At 39.1% G+C, this 22,099-nt stretch overlaps 1 protein-coding gene across 3 annotated transcripts; it reads right to left on the bottom strand.

The window, feature by feature from the left end:
- Positions 1–12: 12 nt before the first annotated feature.
- LOC306877679 (protein virilizer homolog) lies at positions 13–20,653 on the bottom strand (the record flags this gene model as incomplete). 3 transcript variants are annotated; one of them, XM_079429581.1, is made up of 23 exons in its annotated part: positions 13–366; positions 3,708–3,851; positions 3,953–4,299; positions 4,407–4,573; positions 4,840–4,936; positions 5,652–5,812; positions 5,926–6,042; positions 6,127–6,259; positions 6,515–6,994; positions 7,657–7,892; positions 8,152–8,696; positions 9,180–9,273; positions 9,589–9,671; positions 9,843–9,997; positions 10,275–10,799; positions 11,368–12,577; positions 13,150–13,380; positions 13,522–13,641; positions 13,726–13,891; positions 14,208–14,256; positions 14,411–14,497; positions 15,836–15,948; positions 20,570–20,653. In XM_079429581.1, the coding sequence occupies 23 exons, from the start codon at positions 20,630–20,632 to the stop codon at positions 182–184; spliced, it is 5,508 nt and encodes a 1,835-aa protein (XP_079285707.1). In that variant the 3' UTR covers positions 13–181. The 3 variants fall into 3 exon arrangements, with proteins under 3 accessions (XP_079285707.1, XP_079285708.1, XP_079285709.1); XM_079429582.1 differs by having other exon boundaries at positions 5,652–5,809; positions 20,570–20,632; XM_079429583.1 differs by lacking the exons at positions 13–366; positions 3,708–3,851; positions 3,953–4,299 and having other exon boundaries at positions 4,451–4,573; positions 4,741–4,936; positions 20,570–20,632.
- Positions 20,654–22,099: the final 1,446 nt, after the last annotated feature.

The following is a 22,099-nucleotide window of genomic DNA, read 5'->3' as shown; positions in this document are numbered from 1 at the left end:
TTCACTCAAACAGATAACTCAAGAATTTAATCATATTTAACAGTTTTTAAAATGAGAGAAACACAAAACATGACAATGATATACACAATATCAGCCGATGGTTGCAACAGATATAGCAGATCCACATCCTGATTGGTCCTTTAGAGCCTGACGGCTGAGTCTGCTTTGCTCAAGGCAGCATTTAGCGAGTGAATGAGCGGACGTGTCGGCCCCGTCCGCCTCCGCTTCCTCCGCTGTTGAACTTCCCTTGACCACGACCACCGCCGCTTACTCCACCTCCTCCTACACCAACACCACCACTCATCCAGGACAGGCCCGTCCCTCTGCCTCTGGTGGCTCTGTCCCGAGGAGACAATCGGTAAGCACCTGAAGAGTTAGGACAGAGGGGTCAGGAACTGTTTGACATGTAGGGTTAGATGTAGGGTGAGCTAAAGAGCTTTTAAAAACATTTTATTCATTAGAGGTATTTTTTTGCCTTTAGTCATCTCTGAGGGACACATCCAGCAGGTGGCACTATCACCCAATGTTTTACATTATATAATTATATTATTTCACTAGCGATTGACCAATATGATTCCTTAAACAGGTAATGCTGAAAGATAAACAATTGTATTATTACTGTGAAATTTGAAAAATTATAAATATATATATATTTTTCATTATATAAGTGTAAGATAGAGGTTGAACAAAGTTTTATTTAATAGCCAATGCAATACAGGCTTGGTGAGTAAAGGTTATATACAGTCATGGCCAAAAATATCAGCACCCTTGCAATTCTGTCAGAAAATGCAACCCTTCTTGCAAATGTTTTGGTATTCGTGTTTATTCTTTTTGTTTGCATTGGAACAACACAAGAAAAACAGAGAAGAAAAGTCAATTCTTATACAATTCCACACATAACCCAAAAAATGCACTGGACAAAATTGGCACCCTTAATATTTGGTAGCACCCCCTTTGGAAAAAATAAACTGAAATCAATCACTTCCTGTAACCATGAATGAGTTTCTTACACATCTCTACTGGAGTTCTGGACCACTCTTCATTTGCAAACTGCTCCAGGTCATTCAGATTTGAAGGATGCCTTCTCCCAACTGCTGATTTGAGATCTCTCCACAGGTGTTCTATGGGATTCAGATCTGGACTCACTGCTGGCCATTTCAGAACTCTCCAACGCTTTGTTTGTAACCATTTCTGAATGCTTTTTAAAGTGTGTTTCGGGTCATTGTCCTGCTGGAAGACCCATGACCTCTGGTGGAGACGCATCTTTCTGACACTGGCCACTACGTTGCGCCCCAAAATTCTTTGGTAATCATCAGATTTCATGATACCGTTCACACAGTCAAGGCATCCAGTGCCAGAAGCAGCAAAGCAACCCCAAAACATATTTGAACCTCCACCATGTTTGACTGTATGGACTGTGTTCTTTTCTTTTAAGGCCTCATTTATTTTCTGTAAACAGTGCCATGATGTCCTTTACCAAGCTCTACTTTAGTCTCATCTGTCCACAGTACGTTCTCCCAGAAGGATTGTGGTTTTGTCACAAGTTTTGGCAAACTCCAGTCTTGCTTTTTTATGCCTTTGTGTCAGCTGTGGTGTCCTCCTGGGTCTCCTACCATAACGTCCCTTTTCATTCAGATGGCGACGGATAGTGTGAGCTGACACTGTTGTACCCTGTTGTCTGCAGATCAGCTTGAATTTGTTTGGAAGTTAATCGGGGTTCTTTATCCACCATTCGAACAATCCTTTGTTGTAATTTTTCATTAATTTTGCTCTTCCGTCCACGTCCAGGGATGTTAGCTACAGTGTCATGGGCTGTAAACCACAGTGGACACAGGAACATTAAGATCTCTGGAGATGGACTTGTAGCCTTGAGATTGTCCATGTTTTTCCACAATTTTTTCTCTCAAATCCACAGACAACTCTTTACACTTTTCTCCATGCTCAGTAGGGCCGTCAAAAAAATAAAAAAATCGAAATTTCTAATATTCGTTGAATTAAAAAAAATAATAATTCCACATTCGAATGCAAAAACGTTGCATTCGAATTTTAGGTGTGGGTCAGGCCGCCTTATCAGTGGCGCACGAAATGCGACGACCATGCAAGTGTTGCATTTTAATGCTTTTGTTAGCCTATCCAGCTGAACCCACTGGATGCGGCGCTGCTACGTTGTTCATTTTAAATATTGCGGAAAACAAGAGCATTAGTGTGTAGAAGATGTTGTTTACGTCAAAACTGAAAACAAGCCGTTCACACAGAACGCATATTTATCGCATTTTCTATCTAGAGGGACATGCACTCGCGTCTCGCACGAGAGAGAGAGATGTTTAGAAAGCCATGTAAAATTAATGTAAGTTCAACTTTTAAAAAACAGGTCTCGAGACTTTATGGCAGTTTTTCCCCATCCCACTGCATGTCAAGTTTTTAAATGAAGAAAGTATCCTACTCTTTGTGATTGGTTTTCGGTCCTTTGTATTAAACTATACATACATGCATGGTGCTGTTTTTTTTATTGTTTAAGCAACTTAATTATATATGGTTTATAAACACTATTTTAAACATTAGGCACTTTTTTTCAAATTTGAAGAACTGAAGAAACGTGCATAATATTTTGCTCGATGCGCCCTCTTGTGGCCTCAGGAGAGAAGCCAAAAGCACAAAGGTTGAGTTGTCTCCATTTTAACTGATGCAAGTGTGATTACTGTATTGCCCACACCTGTTACTTGCCCCTCTAAATACAAATTACAGGAGCATCACATGCTTGAAAAGTAATTATTTCTTACAATTTTGACAAGGTGCCAATCATTTTGTCCAGTCCATTTTTGAGTTCTGTGTGAAATTTTATCAAGTTTGACTTTTCTTCTTTTTTTGTGTGTTGTTGCAGTGCAAACAAAAACTAAGTGAAGTGAAGTGAAGTGACATTCAGCCAAGTATGGTGACCCATACTCGGAATTCGTGCTCTGCATTTAACCCATCCAACGTGCACACACACAGCAGTGAACACACACACACACCGTGAACATACACCCGGAGCAGTGGGCAGCCATTTTATGCTGCAGCGCCCGGGGAGCAGTTGGGGGTTCGGTGCCTTGCTCAAGGGCACCTCAGTCGTGGTATTGAGGATGGAGAGAGCGCTGGACATTCACTCCCCCCCACCTACAATTCCTGCCGGCCGGAGACTCGAACCCGCAACCTTCGGATTACAAGTCCGACTCTCTAACCATTAGGCCACGACTTCCCCAAGCATGTGAATACCAAAATATTTGCAATTGGAATACCAACATAGCCTATACCATTCAAAAACTTGGAGTCAGTATAATTCTTTTTTTGGGAAAGAAATTATAGAAATGAATACTTTTACTTAGCAATGATGCTTTAAATTGATCAAAAGTGATGATAAAGACATTTATAATGTTCCAAAAGATTTCTTTTTCAGAAAAATGCTGTTCTTCTGAAATTTCTATTCATCAAAGAAACCTGAAAAAAATTCTACTCCGCTGTTTTCAACATAATAATAATAAATGTTTTTTTGAGCAGCAAATCAGAATATTACAATGATTTCTGAAGGATCATGTGACTGGAGTAATGATGCTAGAAATTCAGCTTTGAAATCACAGGAATAAATAAAATTTTAAAATATATTCAAAAAGAAAACAGTTATTTTAAATAGTAAAAATATTTCAAAATTGTACTATTTTTTTAAGGCCTACCTGTAGGTGGCTGTCTGGATTGTAACGGTCGAGTGAAGTTGCTTTGCCCTCCACGAGGTTCACTGTAAGTCCCTCTGTGAGTGTCAGCGGTCACTGGAGTGCTCCAAGTGGATCCACGACCACCCTCACGGCGAGGGTAGTTACCTAAAACAAAAATTATTCTGAATAATGTGTCATGGATTTTATCAGTCACATATAAAAGGAGTACAGAGTATATATATGTTGAATCAAACATTTATGTGTACCAGCAAGCAGAACACTCTTGGGGGCTGGTGGAGTGAAGAAGCGGGCGTGACTCTGGAAGCCCCTCCCTCTGGTTCCTCCAGTAAACAAGCCTCTAGTTGGTGGCTTGGCTCCTCCTCCTTTTGGTGGGCGTTTGGGCAGGGGTAGGCCAGTGGGTTGACCCACCTCCTTAAACTCTGCAGCAAGGAAATCATCTACATGCATGGAAGGAGGTCGACTGGTGTTCTGCTTGCGCTGGCGGAAAATGTCATGTGGTCGAGAGAGCTGGCCAAACACACCGCGACCCCGACCCCGAGGGGCCGCCATGAAATGAGCTCGTTTTGCAGGCTCCACATAATCTGAATTCCCACTGCAAATGAAGAAAATGATTTGTAGCTATACAGAGTTATAGAGTATACATTCAAGGTAAACTAGTAACCTCAGACTAGAATGGTAAGCAGACAACACTTTGTGTACCTGGATGTGATGAAGGTCTCATGTTTGTGTTTGCCCAGTCTGAAGCCTTTGGATGGTTTGCTGTGTCCTGGGGAAGTGGGTTCACTGAGGAACGAACGCTCTAACTCTGCCTTTAGGTCTAAGTCTGGACAACACTGCTGGGCCAGTGCAACTAGGTCTACTTTCACCTGCAACACATACATTAACAATGCTCACATGAAACACTACACATAAAATGAAGAGCAATTTATACTTTTATAATTGATTAATAATCCAGACTCTACTGAATTTATTGACTCCATAAAGAATATGCATTCTAAAATTTGTGTAAGCAAAGAAAACAAAAATGTGTTACCTTAAAACCTGCCATAAACTGTTTACGTTGCTCTCCAATTGCTCAATTGTGTATTTCAATAACAAATATATTTATCGTTCCTGCAAAGACATGTCTCACCATGTCAACTTCTGTCTCCATCTCATCTGACTGGAATGGAGAGAACCACAGGGCCTTCAACTGCTCGTCCAGGACATCCGAGAGAACAAAAACCGTCCTGAATGGAAATAACCAATGAGTGAGGGGAAAAAGAGAATGTAACATTGAGGCATTCAAGTATTTTCATTTAATAGTAAGGATAATAGTAAGGATGTGCAAAACTACATATTTACTAAATTGACTAATCCAATTAGACACATTTGGTTGGGGCATTTATTTAAATAAGAAGCATTTTTGCATTCAAACAACTAGATCATTCACAACAGAAATAGAATAGAAAGCAGGTTTCTCAAGTTGCATTTAAAATTAGAATTTTGTATTGACTTTTGGCCTTTTTTTTTGGCCTTTATTGGGACAGGACAGTACAGAGAATTGACAGGAAGCAAAATGCCACAGGATCGAGAAAGGGATCACAAGCCCAGACTCGAACTTCTGTTTGCCCCATATGTAACCGTGCCTCATGTTGAAGTTCTGCTCGGCACCAACAACTATTCTAAACTTAACAGGAAGTCTTTTAATCGCAACACCTAGTTGACTCACTTAATTCATACACCAGAGTAATTTTAGTGTCACTGAGACACTATTATATATTATATTTTAGAACATCAAATTTAGCTAAATGAAAATGAGAAAGCCGCCTTGGCACCTAACTGAAATCAGGTAAAAAAATAATGATATATATATTTTATTTCAATTAAAGTTTGTTCAGTTTTAGTTTTTTCATGAATTTATAAAAACCAATAACATACACATAATTACTCTCTCTGTACTACCTGTGGTTGAACTGTGTCTGAAGGGGTTCTGGTGCAGGTAGAGTGGGCTCAGCTTCAGGCTCTGCATTAGTTGGGGCATCTCCAGAACTTTCAATAATCTGTCGCAGTCCAGCCACATTCTCGAGCAGAGTCTCCAAAGACTCATCCTCCTTACAGAGCTTCTGCACACATGGGGAAACGAGAGAGTAGGACAAGATTAATATGTGCGTCTCCCTTCTTTCAGGCTGTAGGGCACAGCTTAATTATGATATATAACCTAAGCTGCCACATGTACCATGATGTGTTTCTCCAGTTCTGATAAAGGATGCTCCCCTGAGTCCTCCTTCCACTGCAGCAGCTGCTTCATGTCACTCACACTAAGAGCCAAAGAGCGACTGTCTATGTCTTCATCCTATGTAGCATAAAGAATATCTATTACCATATACATGCATGCATGCATATAAGTACAAATGTACTGATTCTATTGTCAGCCTACCATGGCTTCACTGTTCAGAATCTGTCTCAAAAAGTCAAACAGGGCTGAAAGGAGCTCAGTTAACTCTTTGTTAAAGGACGTGGTTTCCCTGCGGATCAGAGAGGAAATGGCCAAGCTGTGTTTCTTCAGAGAGCTGCAACACAAACACCAAAACGATAACCGATAAACATGAAAATTCTATATTATTTTGTCTAAATAAAAAAAATACATTCAAACTGAAGTTTGCATTTAACTGTTAATTTGTTTTAACAAACATAAATAGAGGAAAATAAGCAAGCACAATTAAATATCCAACATTAACCATTAAATTTGAAATATTCTCCAATAATGACTACTTTATATATGCATCCCTAAATTAGCCAAAATGACATCAAGCGCATTGTGATACCTTTTCAGATGATAGAGACCATAGTCGTGCTCAGTGAGAAACATCATGGTTCGCAGACACGTGAGCTGGAGTGTGTAGCTGCTGTGTGTATTTCCCAACACTTCCAACATCCCGTCACATATGTACGTCATCATGTCTCTGGTCGGCAGTGCATTGGCCAGCTGCTCTGCCTCAGACACAGAGGCTTCACCCGAGCCACTCACAACCAGTGACACATCCTGGTCACACAGTGACTGAAGGATGGAAGCTGTCAATTCAGCGTTCTGCTGTGCTGACAGTGCGGCATCTGCAGGTAGGATAAGCATGGCAGCCAGCGAGGGAAGAGGGTCTGACAGTTTGTCCTCCACTTTCACATCACTCCGGCCCTCATTGCGTGCATTTCCACCTAGTAGAGCCAACATGGCTGATTTGCAAGCCCGTTGAGATGCCAGCGAGTCGAGGAGAGCTAGTAACCTCATCAAGCGTGTGCCAGCTGCCTCCCTAAACACACAACACACAGTCCATTTCAGCTGTCTGGAATATACACACCAGTCAAACTAACCCATTTAAAATTATCTAGGCTTAATCAGTTATCATTAGACCTAATCAAACTGATTATTAATTTTTGTTTTTAAATTATATGTTGGTCATTTCATTTAATCTTAATTAATTGCTTAAAGCTAAAAATATGCCCCAAAAAGAGGTCCACAGCTGTACTACAGGAAGTCTGCCAGTTATGTAGCACATTCAAATTACAATTCCTACATTTGTAAATCACTATTTTTAATATAATTTTTTTTTCAGAACTTCTGTGATTTTTAACAATGTAATTTGAATTTTTTTAGGAATGAATTTTATACTTTTTTAGGAATTAATTTTATAATTTTAATATAGTTACAAAGTAATTTAATAAAAAAATAAATATAAATGATTTTATAAAGATTTTTTTATAACAATTATATTAGATATATATGTGTGCATGTATAAAAAAACTATACATATAATTTAATTTATAAAACGCTAAAATGCCATTTTAAAAACATACACACACACAAACAAGTTCATGTGTATAAATATAAATGCATAATTGTTCTTGATATCTATATAAAAACAAATCTACAAGCTATGAACAAATTGTCCTTAATATGATGAAAGTGTCTTACTGTTGCATTTCCTCCTGCAGCTGCTCCAGCAATGTCCTCATCACCAGAGTCGCAGTGGGTGCAGCAAGATCACAGAGCTGTATGCACACACGGCGGAACATGGAGAGTAGCGGCGGACAGCTGTTGACACACACGCACCTCAGCACTTCCTGTAATACCCGAGCCTGAGCGTGTAAATGCACACTCCACAACTTTCGTGTGTTCATCGCAACCCCAATGTCTTGCATGGATAGTGCCTAAAACAGAAAAAGGGAGATGGAAAGAGTAAATTAAATCAACTATTTTATAGAAATACCTCCTGGTAAAACAGTTATGGAAGCATAAATTTGCTGCCTATGTTTTGAAACCATCCTCATGTTAGTAGTTTTGTCAAAATTTGTCTAAAAAGTGTCTAGTCAGGCAGCTCACAAGTGTTTGGATCAGAGTTCCTGTGTGTGGGGCAATCAGCAGCAAGCAGCGACAGGTACTTGCAGCCGCATATTTGTGTTCAGTTACCTGAGTGGTCTGCATGGGCAGAGGTAGAGGAAGCAGTTCTGACAGCAGACTAAGGCTGCTGTAGATGTTCTCTGGAGCAGCCAGTATAGAGTTCAGCACTTCCTTCAGCATCAGAGACCAGCTGTTTCCGGCTACGGTCTCCTCTGAACCGGTCATCTGTTCGCTAACTGCATGTGTGAATGTTAACAGTATCTCTGTCACATCTCCCTGGATACGCAGCTCCTCTGTATCCAGGCGACCGGTTGTCGGGGTGGAGCAGAGGATCATGTGAAGGGCGACACAGACGGAGGGCACACGCACGTCACGGAACGCACAGGTTCCCCCGCACAGCAGCTCTGTCAGCATGGCTCGGATGAGTCTCAGTGAGCAGGAGGCCACTGACAGCATCATGAGTCGCTGCGCTGTGGGGCCCATTGGACCACGTAGTCGCCATGGCAGCAGCAGCAGTGATGTAAGCTTCTGAAGGACTTTAATAAAAGTGTCCATGCCCTCTGCACTGAAGAGAGCTATGATGGCCTGGTTCCACTTCAAGTCTTTCTGCTGACCTGCAGATACACAATGAGACACATATGCTAATATCTTTATTGGTAATCAATAGTTTTCAGCAGTAAATACCAGTAATAATTGAAACAATTTGAGATAAAGCGCCAAAGCAAATATGTTATTGATCATTTCTTTAATTTAATTATTCATTTAAACATTTTTTTTTTATATATTTTAATATTTCTTATAATATAAATGACAGGATTTATATTTACATTTATTTATATTTATATTAAATAAATGCATAATAAAGAACCAAGAAATAAATATAGCAAGAAATAAAGAACATTAAAATATTAATTAACTAAAAACAAATATTTATCTTGTAAATATTTATGTTGGATTAATTTTAACAATATAATAGACAATGAGTAATGTTAGGTGCATTTATACTGCAAAGCCTAGATGGATAGTTTTTTGTTTGTTTAGTATCTAGTTAAGATAAGCTAAGTTAAAAGTAAGGCATACAGTATGTTTGCATGTACCTGGCACAGTGGTTGGAGGGCAGGCAATGTGGCACAACACTCTGAGAGCGGTTACAAGACCCACCCCATCAGCTGTCATCAAGTTCTCCAGATTCTGACAAAAAAAAGCAACATTTTGCAACATTTTGATGCTACACCATATTAAATAATATATGATGTCTTTATCATGTTGTGACCCAAACCTATGTAAATTGGCATTTGAGCATATAAGTGAAGGAGATAGTTTTACAGCTAACTGCAAGAGATCAAAGTAGGTTCTTATTCTTGTTGAAACTTGAAACATCAGTGCTTTAATGTCTTCATAATGATCAATGCCTAACATAAAACTAGCATACATGTAACTCATCCCCTATAATCTTAAACCCCCTTAAAATGCCATAAAATGTGGTTATGTGGTTGATAACCTCACCTGCTTTATGTAATCAATAAGCATAGGAATGCCACTGATATCAAAGTGTAATTTTTCAAGTGGCTCCAACCACTTAGACAGCTCTGAAAAACACATTTTATCATAGAGGTCAGATGTGAAAAGCACTTAGATTTACAAAAATTATGAAATGGCTTTTAGGGCCTTGGAAAAAATTGCTTTTTAATAGATCACAGGACTGGTGGTTTGCCTGAGATTGAAGTGTTTGGTAGGCTGCAAATGAGTAGCAGGCTCACCTTGAAGCTTGGCATTGTTTTCATCAGCTTTGGAAACATTAAGTAGTGCAGCGGCATAGTGCTCCATCATCCGGAGATCACCTGACGTCTGAATCACCAGCAGTACAAGCATACAGGCATAGTTATACGTTACGGACTTTCTTGCTTTTCCTTCCCTGTATGAGAGAGTGAGAGAAAGTCAGCAAGAGAACAACTAATTTAAGAAGATACAGTACATTTAAGTGAAAATGACTGTGGAGTGCCTCAGGGTTCTGTATTTGGCTAATTTGTGTTTACTAATAACCTATCTACTACATGGGATCAAGACACATTCAACACAAACACATCGTATTCTTATATGTCATTATATAGATTTCCAAAATATACACTCTGACAGATCCGACATTTTTAAATCCCTGTTTATATACAACAGGTGTATTTGTATATTCTCACCCTTGGCCCTCTTTGGCATGGAACTCCACCAGGTTGATCAGACAGCTGAGGTTGTTATCCAAGCTAAAAGCATGCGCGACAGCATTTCGGCCTGTGCTGCTAAAGCTAATGACATACAGGCTGTGAAGTGTTGCCAGAACACCTGGATTATCACCATCTTCAAGCTCTGCCCCGTTCAGCTCAGCAACACCCTGTAGTGCATGTAGAGTCTGCATAAGCCACACCCAAAAACCATCGTCCATCGAACCCTCTCCACCTGCAGGAGCATCTTCACCCTCAGCCTCTGAAAGGGGCGTCAATGGAGCCAAGTGAGAGGGTGGGGTCAGGTGAGTGAGGGGTGTGAGGAGACGAAGCAGCAAATTGGTGGTTTCGTGTTGGCTAAGGAGGAAGAGGAGGCCCTGCTGGGATTGTGATAGGAAACGCATCAGTTCTCTGACAGCCTGCAGGACTCCGATGTGGGCACATGTAGCCGGATACGACAAGACAACTGCCAGGGATTCCAGAAGGTGACAAGCATGCATGTATCTGTAAAAAATAAAATGCAATAATTAAAAACTTGCTAAATATTTGAACAAAAGGGGTAAATAACAGATAATAAATGAGTACACATTTAAAAAATATATTAAAAATGATTATATTTAAACTAAAATGGATAGTTCAACTAAAAATTAAAATGATGTCATTAACTACTCATGAATGACTTTATTGTTGAATGAAGTTATTTTTGTTTTCTTTGCACACAAAAAGTATTCTTATAGCTTCGTAAAATTACAGTTGAACCCCTGATGTCACATGGACTATTTTACCGATGTCCTTGCAATGTTTCTGGACCTTGATTGTGATAGGACCCGGTCTATGGGAGGGTCAGAAAGCTCTAGGTTTTTTATCAAAAATATCTTAATTTGTGTTCTGAAGATGAACAAAGGTCTTACGGGTTTGGAACAATGAGGGTGAGTAATTAATGACAGAATATTCATTTTTGGGTGAACTATCCCTTTAATAACAATTAATATACTATATATATAATAGAAACCACTCATTATCATCATAATAAATAAACAAGACAACAGTTTTGTCGCCATATGGTCCTGACCTGTACAGTGTTGGATAGGGATCATCACGCTCTGGTGGCCCAGTGATTCGGGCACTGGTGGGAAAAGCTTTCCCAGGAGGCTGTACCATACAGTGAGGTGCTGTCTCCAGCAGGTGGAGCAGTTCTTCCAGAAGACCTTGCAGCCTTTCCAGGTCACTTTCTGACAAAGAGACAGATTCCAGCAAGGTATCAATGTCCATTGGGCTTTCCCGCTCTACCTCCTGGGTTTCCCTCTCCCTCTCATCTACTTCCCTCTCAGTGCTTTCTCGGTCTCTCTCTCCAGCTTCTCTCTCACTCTCACTACCCTCTCGCTCACCCACCTCCCCTACTGTGGGATGGCGTTCAGCCCAAATGCTGGCTGTCCTCTGCAAGTCAGTCAAAACCTCATAAAAATGTCCCTTTTGTAAAATGGCTGTGCCAGCTGTTGCGACACGAACGGTCTGGTCCAATAGAAACAAATCCAGCAGACGCTGGTACCCACTCGTCCCATCATTGTCATGGTGACGGTCTCTGAGCAGGGCCTCGATACCCTGTGGCTCACTGATGATACTGTCGAGGGAGCGCAGCACGTTGAGTTTCAGAGTGGATGAAACGTGTTCTGCAAACAGCAAGCCTAGGAGGCTGCCAACAATCCCTTTCTCCAGCAGATTCTGCACAGCCTGGGGACCACAGTCGGCCAAGGCAGAGGCCAGTTTGGTTCCTGCTTTAAGCTGGCGTAAATTCAGCGCTATGGGTTGTGCCAGGGCAAAGTCCAAATTAAGAGCTTCACAGCTCCAGTCGACCAACTGCTTCAACTTCTCACTCAGCCCATCAGGGTCCTTAATAGACAGGAAGCTCATCCCTTTTTGCAGAAAGGCAGGGATCTCCTCTAAGGCAGTTACCCAGCCTGCCCCTCGCTCTGCCCCCTGCCCCTGCCCCTCCCCCCAGGCCTCCAACAGTTCTAAGAGTTTTGCTGCAGACTCCGCCCACAAGGAGCTTGAGTCCTGGATATCTACCGTCTTAAGGCGTTTTAGCTCCGCCTCATAGCGTGTAATGTGCGGGGGCGTGAAGTGCTGGAGAGGTCGGAGATCACGCTCATATGGATCATACTGGACGGTCGGTAGTGATGCAAGGTCCTCAGGTGTATAATCCAGGTCAAAGGCAGGCAGCTTGAAAGCCCCACTCTCCAAATCCTCCTCATCACTGGATATCTGCTCATATCCATCATCACCTGCATACAAAAGCAAAACACTTCACACATAGAAAACAGAACATCTGATACATTGTTATTGGCTCATCAAATCTAGCAAGTTCAGTCTTGACCTCAAACTCTGTTGAAATGTTTAATAAAGTTGGGTGTCAAGAGTATAAACAAGACTCCATTGGTTCTTTTGAATATCACTGAACTCTGCAGAGAAACAGATGTTCTCCGCACCAGTGTCAGGAGTCAGGAATTTTCATTAAAGGGGGCAATATTTGCAATTGTTCACCCTATGAGAGCATTATATGTGTGGGTATGTATGTATGTATGTATGTATGCATATATTTTTTTTTATTTTTCCTATAAATAGCGACAAATTCTTAACATTTATCAATAAAATAAATAATAAATACATACTATTTATTATTTGCAAATTAACAAATATTTACATATTTATATTTAATAAATTAAACAAATAAAATATTGCATAGCAGATTTTTTTTTCAATTTAGGGAGCATTTTTTCCTCACACATGAAATATCTGAGTCATTCTTCCCCAGAGCACCTGGTTTATTCACCCTCACAATACTGCAACTCCTCACCTTCTCCATCTTCATCTGTGACTTCCTCACCCACTTCATCTTCTTCATCATCTTCACCCCCCCCACTTCCCTCAGACTGTACATCCTCATCCTCCTCATCATCAGCCGGACCCTCATCATCCTCCTGCTCTGCGTCAGAGTAATTCTCATCTGCAGGAAGAGACCCTCGCTCAGGTGAGACAGGCTCCAGGAAATCATCACCCTGTTCTGTGTTCTCCACCTTTACTGGACCTAAAGCAAAGACAATACAGTGAAGGTCAGTGCTCAGAAGTTTTTCAGTTTAAGAACATGCAATAACAAAAAATGCTAAATAATATATAGTTGTGTCAACATATATAATACTTAATATTTTCCACACAGACATACACTGACCAGGTGCAGGTAATGCCTCCTCATCATCATCGTCTGGAGGTGGTGGTCCTGGTGGGGTCCGTGGCCCTCTAGGTTGTGGTCTTGGGGGGCTGCCATTAAACTGTTCTTCATTTTCCCACTCTACAATAGATTTACACACTTGCATTTAACATTTTACATAATGACATGGCATTATATATGTGTGTATATAATGTTTGTGCTGACCAGTTTTAATGATCCGCTTGGATCCCAGCTGCTGCTGTTGGGGCAGAGGGGGTGGAGGAGGTGGTGGAGAGTCCCGCTCGTGGTTGTGGGGGCGCTCGGCTGTGCCATACACTGCCAACGTCAGGCATGTGTACCATCCACGCAGGACTAACCCATCTGTGTTTATCTTCAATAACACAAAGACAAAATGAAAATTAGGACACGTCTGAGACTAGAGGGGAGGAGCATAAAAACTTGCTCATTCCAAAACACAAATGAAGGATCATTTGTTTACAAGCCACATGAGTGCAGGAGCTGACAGCTTTAGTCATTACAGAGACATCTGCTAATACATTGTGGATTTCAGAAAATGCTTTTGAAGTATTTATAGAGCTGAGAAAAGCTGCTGTCAGCTGTTTTGGAGAAACCACAAACATATTGGTGCATGTATGCGAGTTTTACGCAGACATTTGTTGCTGGGCTGTAATGAGGGGGTCTCTTACCTTCCCATTAGGCCTGAAAATGATTGATTTGTTCTCATCGTACTCGAGGCTAGTGAGAAACGAACACCAACATCAGTGATTTGAACAATCAAAAGAGTACATGCATCTATTCAGCTACAGATTTGTGAGAAAGCGTACTGTATTTCTTGCTGAGCCTGTCCAACACAGGTGTGCATGTGTGTGTATGTGAGTTTATTTAGTACCTTCCCAGCCTGTCAAACACTGGGGCGTTGGGTTTGGACACATTGTTGAAGAACAGGTCCAACTGGAACGCATGAGGGGCTGTTTCCCTGAAGATACACAGGAAGGGGCATTGCAACCGTCAAAACTTAATCCTGAAACCCCTATTTGCCATCAACAGGTATTTTCTGTCTAATCAAACTTCCTGTAAATCAGTTAGCCTGTAGGAATCATTTTAAAAATGCAGCTTTTTCTATACAGATTTATTGTCAATTTTATCATTTTAAAAGGACAGAATAAAGAATAGTTTTATATGTCCTATCAAAACAAACTTCCCTTTTCTCTCATTGTTCTCTTAACAGGTATGGAGACAAGTGGGATGAGGGATGAGATCATGGGAAAAGCTGAGAGTGGTCAGAGAATAGGGGGTGTGGTGGATCTGTTTTTAAAGAAGGAACAATAGCGACCACAGAAACCTTTTCCAATTTCCTCAAATGTCCTCCAGCCATTTCACTTCTGAGGACAGCACAGAATTACTCATGTCCTATTGTGCACTACAGAAGCACTGGGACAGTTTGTACACACTATAAACAAGGTAGAAATGCTGTCACAAAAAGTGTAGCGAAAATTAGGGATGAGCAAAATGACATCTTTTCAAGAATGAGATATTTACACTATTGTTTAAACGTTGTTGTTGTGGTTTTTTTTAAAAGAAATTAATACTTTTACTTAGCAAGGATGGTTTAAATTTGAAAATTCAAAAGTGACAGAAGTGATTTTGATTTTTGATTTTTATTCAGGGTGTTCAGAAGCAATTCAAAGTTTTGCAAAAAGAGACACAAAATAAATATGTTTGATATCTAAATGTTTGATTCCTTTTTGTTTTTAACACATTCCAATCAAAAATGAGAATCGATAAGAATCGATAAGCAGAACCGGAAACGATAAAAAAACGTCCTACTGAGAAGACATTTATAATGTTACATAAGATTTTTAATTCAAATAAATTCTGTTAATTTTAACTTTCTATTCTAAAAAATGGTTTTCACAAAGATATTAAGCAGCACAACTTTTCAATAAGGCAGTAAAATTATTATAAAGTGGTTCTTTGATAAATGTATTTATAGGGGATGAATTCAGACAGAACTTTTCTTAACTTCTTTTATAACTGTTAGACTGTCAGCATTCAAAAAATCCTTTTGTAGAAGTTGTTTCTATATTCATCATACTGGCACTAAAAAATATAAACTTCTAGAAATAAAAAGCCTTCTCTAAATGACTTGCTGGTTGTTGGATGACAAGTGAACCATCCTAACCCAAGAATGGTCATGTAATATGGATGGCACAGGCCTGTGTGGACGGATTCAGTTGTAGTTGTGTGATTCTTTATAGACCATTTCATTTCTTGCTGTAATTTTAGACAATAGAGTGTGTGTGTGTTTTCTCACCCAAATGCTCTGCTGTCAGGCAGGTTGCTGTGTGCTTTGATGCCAGGGGGAATGACTCGCACTTCTGTGATCAAGACACCATAAGGAAACCGCACAACGTCCACATTTGTCAACTTGTAAGAAGACAGACATAGAAAAATGTTACTAAACTTACTTATCAAGACAAGGATAAATGTTATGACAGATGGACTGATACAAGGGCCAGATTCTCATAGACACACCCTGACTGAGCAGCCAACCAGAAAAACAGTCCGGCTTTTTATCTGTTAAAGTCTTGGAATTAGGATTCTTATGGTTCAAGCTATTTGAAAACACAAAAGCATTCTCCGAAGTTCTTACTGAATCTAAAAAAGGTTGAATGATGTATACAGTCCTTTCCTCAACAAACTGTCATAGGGCAAAAGGCCTGTCCAACCTGTTTTTACAGAGCTGTTGGAATACACCTGTGGGGTGGCAGATCACTGCAACAATACAAAAGCACCAATCAAACACATACATACATACACACCCTAACAAGACAAATTCCAGGACAAGAGATCTGTTTCCAGCCTTCACTAACAGGATACTATGTAAAATATTGGAACGAGGAGAAATTGCATGTAAAGTGATTCTCAGACAAAGGCTTATATAAAAAAATAAAAAACACACACAATCACAGTTGCCTCTCAACCCAAGATCTAAGTATAAAAAACAGCACTGAATCAAAGATTTTTATGTCTCACGGTACTCTTCGTTTTAACTTAGTGAGTGATTGATTTGTTAGCAATCTGACTATCTTGCATAAGACACCATATTCTGACCTAGGATCAGGCCATTTGATTTTTTTTTTTAAAAATTACATTTTTAGATTTACACTGTATTTAGGGGTGGGCGATATGGGAAAAATATATCACGATTTTTTTTTTTTTAGAAATATCACGATTTTATCACGATTCTTTTTTCATGTTGGTTTTACTATTTTGGTTTTACAAGTTGTCTGAGCATTACAGCCAAACTAGAAAGACAAAGCCTTTCAAGGTAACAAAAAACAAATAAAAGACATGGCAGATATTTAGGCCAAAATCTGTGTCATCATTTTATCTTTCTTATTAAAAAATAAGAACAAAGATACACATAATATACAAATAAAACAAGTGCTTTATTTTCAGGTACAATAGGTGTATTTAGCAGAGCATTCAATGAAATTGAATGAACAAATATAAAAATAAAACACTAGATAGACTGATTCCTAAAGCAACTGTATTAAAGTTTTTCAGTCAAGAGTAGTGAGTGATTTTTCTCTTTGCGTTTTGTTAACGTTAAATGAATAGTTCCCCCCAAAACTAAATAGCCATCTGTCTGTCAATTCTGTCATAATGTTTTATTTTTAAACCATCATTTACTCAAACGTTGTTTTAAACCTGAATGAACATAAATGCTATTTTGAAGAAGGTGGAAAACCAAGCAGTTGCTGGTCCTCAGTGACTTCCATAGGATTTTTCTTTCCTGCTATCAAATTCAATGTGGACCAGCAACTGTTTGGTTACCCTCATTCTTCAAAATATCTTATTTTGGGTTCAGAACAAGAAATTAATAGAGGTTTGGGACAACATGTGAGTGAGTAAATAATGACAGAAATTAAATTTTAGGGTGAACTATCCCTTTAATGACAGTCGACAGCATGTTTAGTGTTCTGTCCCTTTAAGAGCTGCACGCATCTAATATACAGGCACGCATCCGTTTCTCTCTTAACTATTTACTTTCATTTTAGAGATAACCAACTGAGTCTGTATGTAAACCTTGTGTGTTTTGACAGAATTAGCGCAAAAGATAAGTTAGTTGAGTAATCACGCGCTGTTAGACAGGCTTTTTAGCGCGCGTGCTTCAGGTGTATCCGCTCAGAAAAAGCGCACGTCAGACCAGCGCGCGAATTAAACATTTAACCAGCAAGGCTTGTATGCAAATAATGTGCTTTTGCGATCGCGAATAAGTGCAGTGTCCTGTCAGAGTAACTCTACTGCTGTATGTCGTGTTGTACAGTATATAGAGACGGAGGTGCCAGAACTGTATTTGACAGAATGTGTGCTGTAGCACGATACTACGATATTTCTTCAAAAGCAGATCGTGGAGACATTTTTATCGTCCACGATCAAAAATCGTCATATCGCACACCCCTAACTGTATTATAATAAAACAGCTGTGAGGTCATGCTCTCTGTGAAAATGCGATTATTTTCAAATGGGTATACCTGTTGGAATCAGTTAAAAACTAAAAATGAGCTTTATTTAGTTACTCAATTCTGTTTTGCAATTTTGTAAGCTCATGAGGCTGTATCTCTCATAATTTGAAAATATTGATTTAGACAGATGAATGTATGTGCTGTCAACATTTAGTCACGATAACAATTTTCCACTTGCTCTCAGGGTAAATTTCTGTAAGATACGATGATCAGACACGCTCAACAAATAAAGCTGATAAATCAGAAGCGATTGGTCATGAAAAGCACAGCAGAAACAAAAGCTGACTAAGAAAAAAAAAAAAACATTTAGCATTACATCACTTACTAGGGCTGGTCCAAATACCATTATTTGCGCTTCGAAGCTTCAGTAGTAATCAACACCGAATATTCGAAGCTTCAGAGGGAGGGGGCTGGACATATTCTTCTCTCTAATAAAGGCAGGAATCTCTGTGTGTCTGTTTGCATTTTTTATTATGTCGAGAACCGTTCATCCAATCGACTTCACGCGTGGCAGATGTGTTGCTGCAGACACAAGAGAGTGCAGTGTCGCATTTTGCTGCAATATGGACATGCGACACATTCAGAATTAATAAACTTTTAATAAACTACAAAACAGCACGAGCCGGAAGCGGCGTGCCTCACGAGGGGCAGGGCTTATATGCTCCGAGAACGGACACTGCACTAGAGATACAAATTACACAGGTCTGTTAAGACTAAGATCAATACTTTTAATAAGGTACCCTATCATTTTTCTAACAAACAAATCACTCCTAAATCAGAAATTAGCAGCACAGTAATTACTGACACCGTAAAGGGTAGGCTATTTAAATAAAAGAACGAAAAATAAATGAATAAAGTTCAACGAACTGTAATAAATAAAGACCACGGTAGCATACTTTCAATAACAGCATCACACATTTTAATTAACAAACAGTATAAATAAAATTAAATTAATTCCCTTATATAGAATAAAACAAACTGTTATAGGCTGAACAACAACGTAACGTTAGGCTGGCTAGACAGCTCATATTTCTAAATTAATGGGTCTCATATCCATAGAGATGAACGCCGCTATGGCATCTGTTTTCTAGCTCTTTCTTAGCATTAATTAAAGTTTCTTAGAGATCAAGTTGTCTGCATCTCCTGCGCTTAATCAAGCCACTCCCATAATAACTGGGCTCAGATTAACTGTATAGCATGTGTGTAAGACTCCAATCCAATTATAAAGTAATTATTTCATCCCTAATAAATCTTTCAATGAGTATAATGAGTATAGATACTGGCTGTGTCTATAGTATAGACTACACAACATTATTTTCAAATTATTATTATTTTAAATTAATGTCCCTGGATATTAATAAAGCATAGTAATAAAGTAGTGGTGGCTGGGGCAAATGTTAAGTATCAATTCTGCTTAAAAAGATGCAATCTAATCCTGTTTACATGACAGTTTACAGGCCTGTTGCTATGACAGCAAGTCCAGCACGAGCTTTGAAGAACCAAATGATCCAAGATCAAGCGAAATCGTCAACAATCAAATCCGGCAAACTGAATTAGTGACGTATGAAAAACAGACCCCTGAGGATTACTTGTGGGTTATTGTGATGCTTTTATCCTCTGTTTGAACTCTCATTCTGACGGCACCCATTCACTGCAGAGGATCCACTGGTGAGCAAGTGATGCAATGCTAAATTTCTTCAAATTTGATCCAATGAAGAAAACTCACCTACATCGTGGATGTAGTAAATTTTGAGCAAATTTACATTTTTACATGAACTATTTCTTTACCAATAGAGAAGTTATATAGAATCACAAGATACACAGAACAAAACTTTCAAACAACCACAGCGGTTAAATGAGCTCACATATTAATCAAATATTAATCACTAGCTAAACGGTACATTGAATGCACGGTGTTTCTGCTTTCCTATTGACCCCAGATCCACACAATTTACCCCCTGGCTACTTCTGTAAAGGTCTATAGATTACAGACAGATCTCCTTGTTTACATGCACATGCGGTGCTGTCAGAAATACATGAACCGGGGCCTAACTGAACAGGCACCGGCTGATTCCCTTACAACAATATATGAGCATCTTATTATTAATGAATAAATAAATAATTGATCACTGTATATTCTACTTGTTAACAGCAACTACACATACGCTGTCAACAACAACTATATAACCACGAGTTTGCTTGCTCTGGGAACTTAAACGTACAATAACGTCAGGTTTGATCTGCAATACAACGTCTATAGTCGGTTAACGTAATTATTTTAAAGTAAAGAATAACGGGTGTTATTATGAAAATGTGAATTATATCTTTAATGAATTGAACATGTATCAATTATTGTGCTAATTAGCAAGCTAACCAACTGTTCACAGCGCTCAGTGCGTTATTACAATGGAAACTTTAAGAACGCAGGAAAAATATTTCAACGTCTGTTAGACATTAGTCTCTGTATCATGCGGTTAAAAAGACACGGGTGAAGATGGAAAACTTCCCAAGTTTACCTCTGCACTTTGATGCTTGAACGTATCTAAAAAGAGCAGCTCCATTGCAGAATCCCCCGCCATCTTTCTTGGTCACATTAGGATTTCCGGTAAAGGAAACACTTCCGGAGTTGAAGGCATACGTCAAATGTTCTGAAAAACATTTCAGTAAAACCATATACATAAATCCTTTAGTAATTATTAATTAGGCTACTAGGTTTCGATAATGGCTTTGTATATCACAACACATTGTGTCCAATCTTGCACATGTAGGCTATTCCAAAACATTAAGAATAGATTATATAAAAAATATAATTACAGCCAACGTTTCAGAGCTAGTAATTATTATTATTCAGAGTTTTTTTTATTTTATACAAAATCTTCTCCAAGTTATTTTTCTTTTACACATAAAATGCACTTTTTCTGGATTAGCACATTATTATAAAGGATTTACTGGAAATCCCCGCATGATTAATGCATAGAAGTGACAGAAGAAAAAACTATTTACAGGTTAAAGTAATTAATCTTCATTCTATTAAGGACCTGGGGCAAGGGACGTGTCCCTATTAATATCCAGCGACTACCAAACTGTCCCTAGCAATAATTTTGATCAAACAATTAAATATTTTGTGTATGTTTTTGTCATTTCAGACGCATCTGAAAGGCCATACCATTGATATTATACCTAAGAAGTTAAAGTAAATAGGTTAGAGAACTGCGCGCTCTCAAGGACGCACATCCATGGGAGGAATATAGTCGCACACCAGACGAGAAGCGCAGCCGTGTTTAGAACTCACAGGTATTGCACCCAATTCAAGACAGCAGTCTAAAACAGTTCATATAAAAGCCCACTTCAGGAATTAAGTACGGTGCATCGATGAGAAAGAAGTGGTGTTTGACTAAACAGAGAAAACAGAAAGAGAAAGCACGACCTATGGCTATTATTAGATCCAGACAGAAAGACACAGGTTTAGAGGAAATATACACAATCTTCCTGCCTAGGATAAAGTCATTATGAACATTAACATAATTTGGGACAAACATAATGTGGATTTTATGGTAAACTATGTAAAATGGCACTCTGGTGCATGCAGCAGGATTTGGAACATTACTTTAAATTAATGTTGTTCAACTGAATGTAGGCTACAAATCAAACTGTTAGCTGAAATATCCACATAATAAAAAAACAACACTGAAATAAGAGCGTGCGGGTTATCTGTCAACAGCAGCAGCAGAGTATTCTTTCAGAATCATCCTGGGTCCAATTCAATTAATATTAAAATAAAGTGATGTGTGATAAAGACACCCAGCGCTCTGATGCTGATGATGTTGGTTCACAAAATCATATTCTAATTGTGTAATTGTCTGTTAAACATATTAATACAAAAAACACTGTGTATATGAATTATGATTGTTGGCTACCATAAGCTATAAATAAAGACTTTAGGTGACATGAAACAGTTGTCAAAGGTCTATCAAAAATGCAGAAGTGATTGGGTTGTTGGGTGCGGGCGGAGGGTCGTTTGGGGAGTTGGGTTGATGTCCCCACCA

The sequence above is a fragment of the Barbus barbus genome (genome assembly GCF_936440315.1).
Source record: "Barbus barbus genome assembly, chromosome: 12".
Lineage (NCBI taxonomy): Eukaryota > Metazoa > Chordata > Actinopteri > Cypriniformes > Cyprinidae > Barbus > Barbus barbus.
This window is presented reverse-complemented; position numbering and strand designations above follow the sequence as displayed.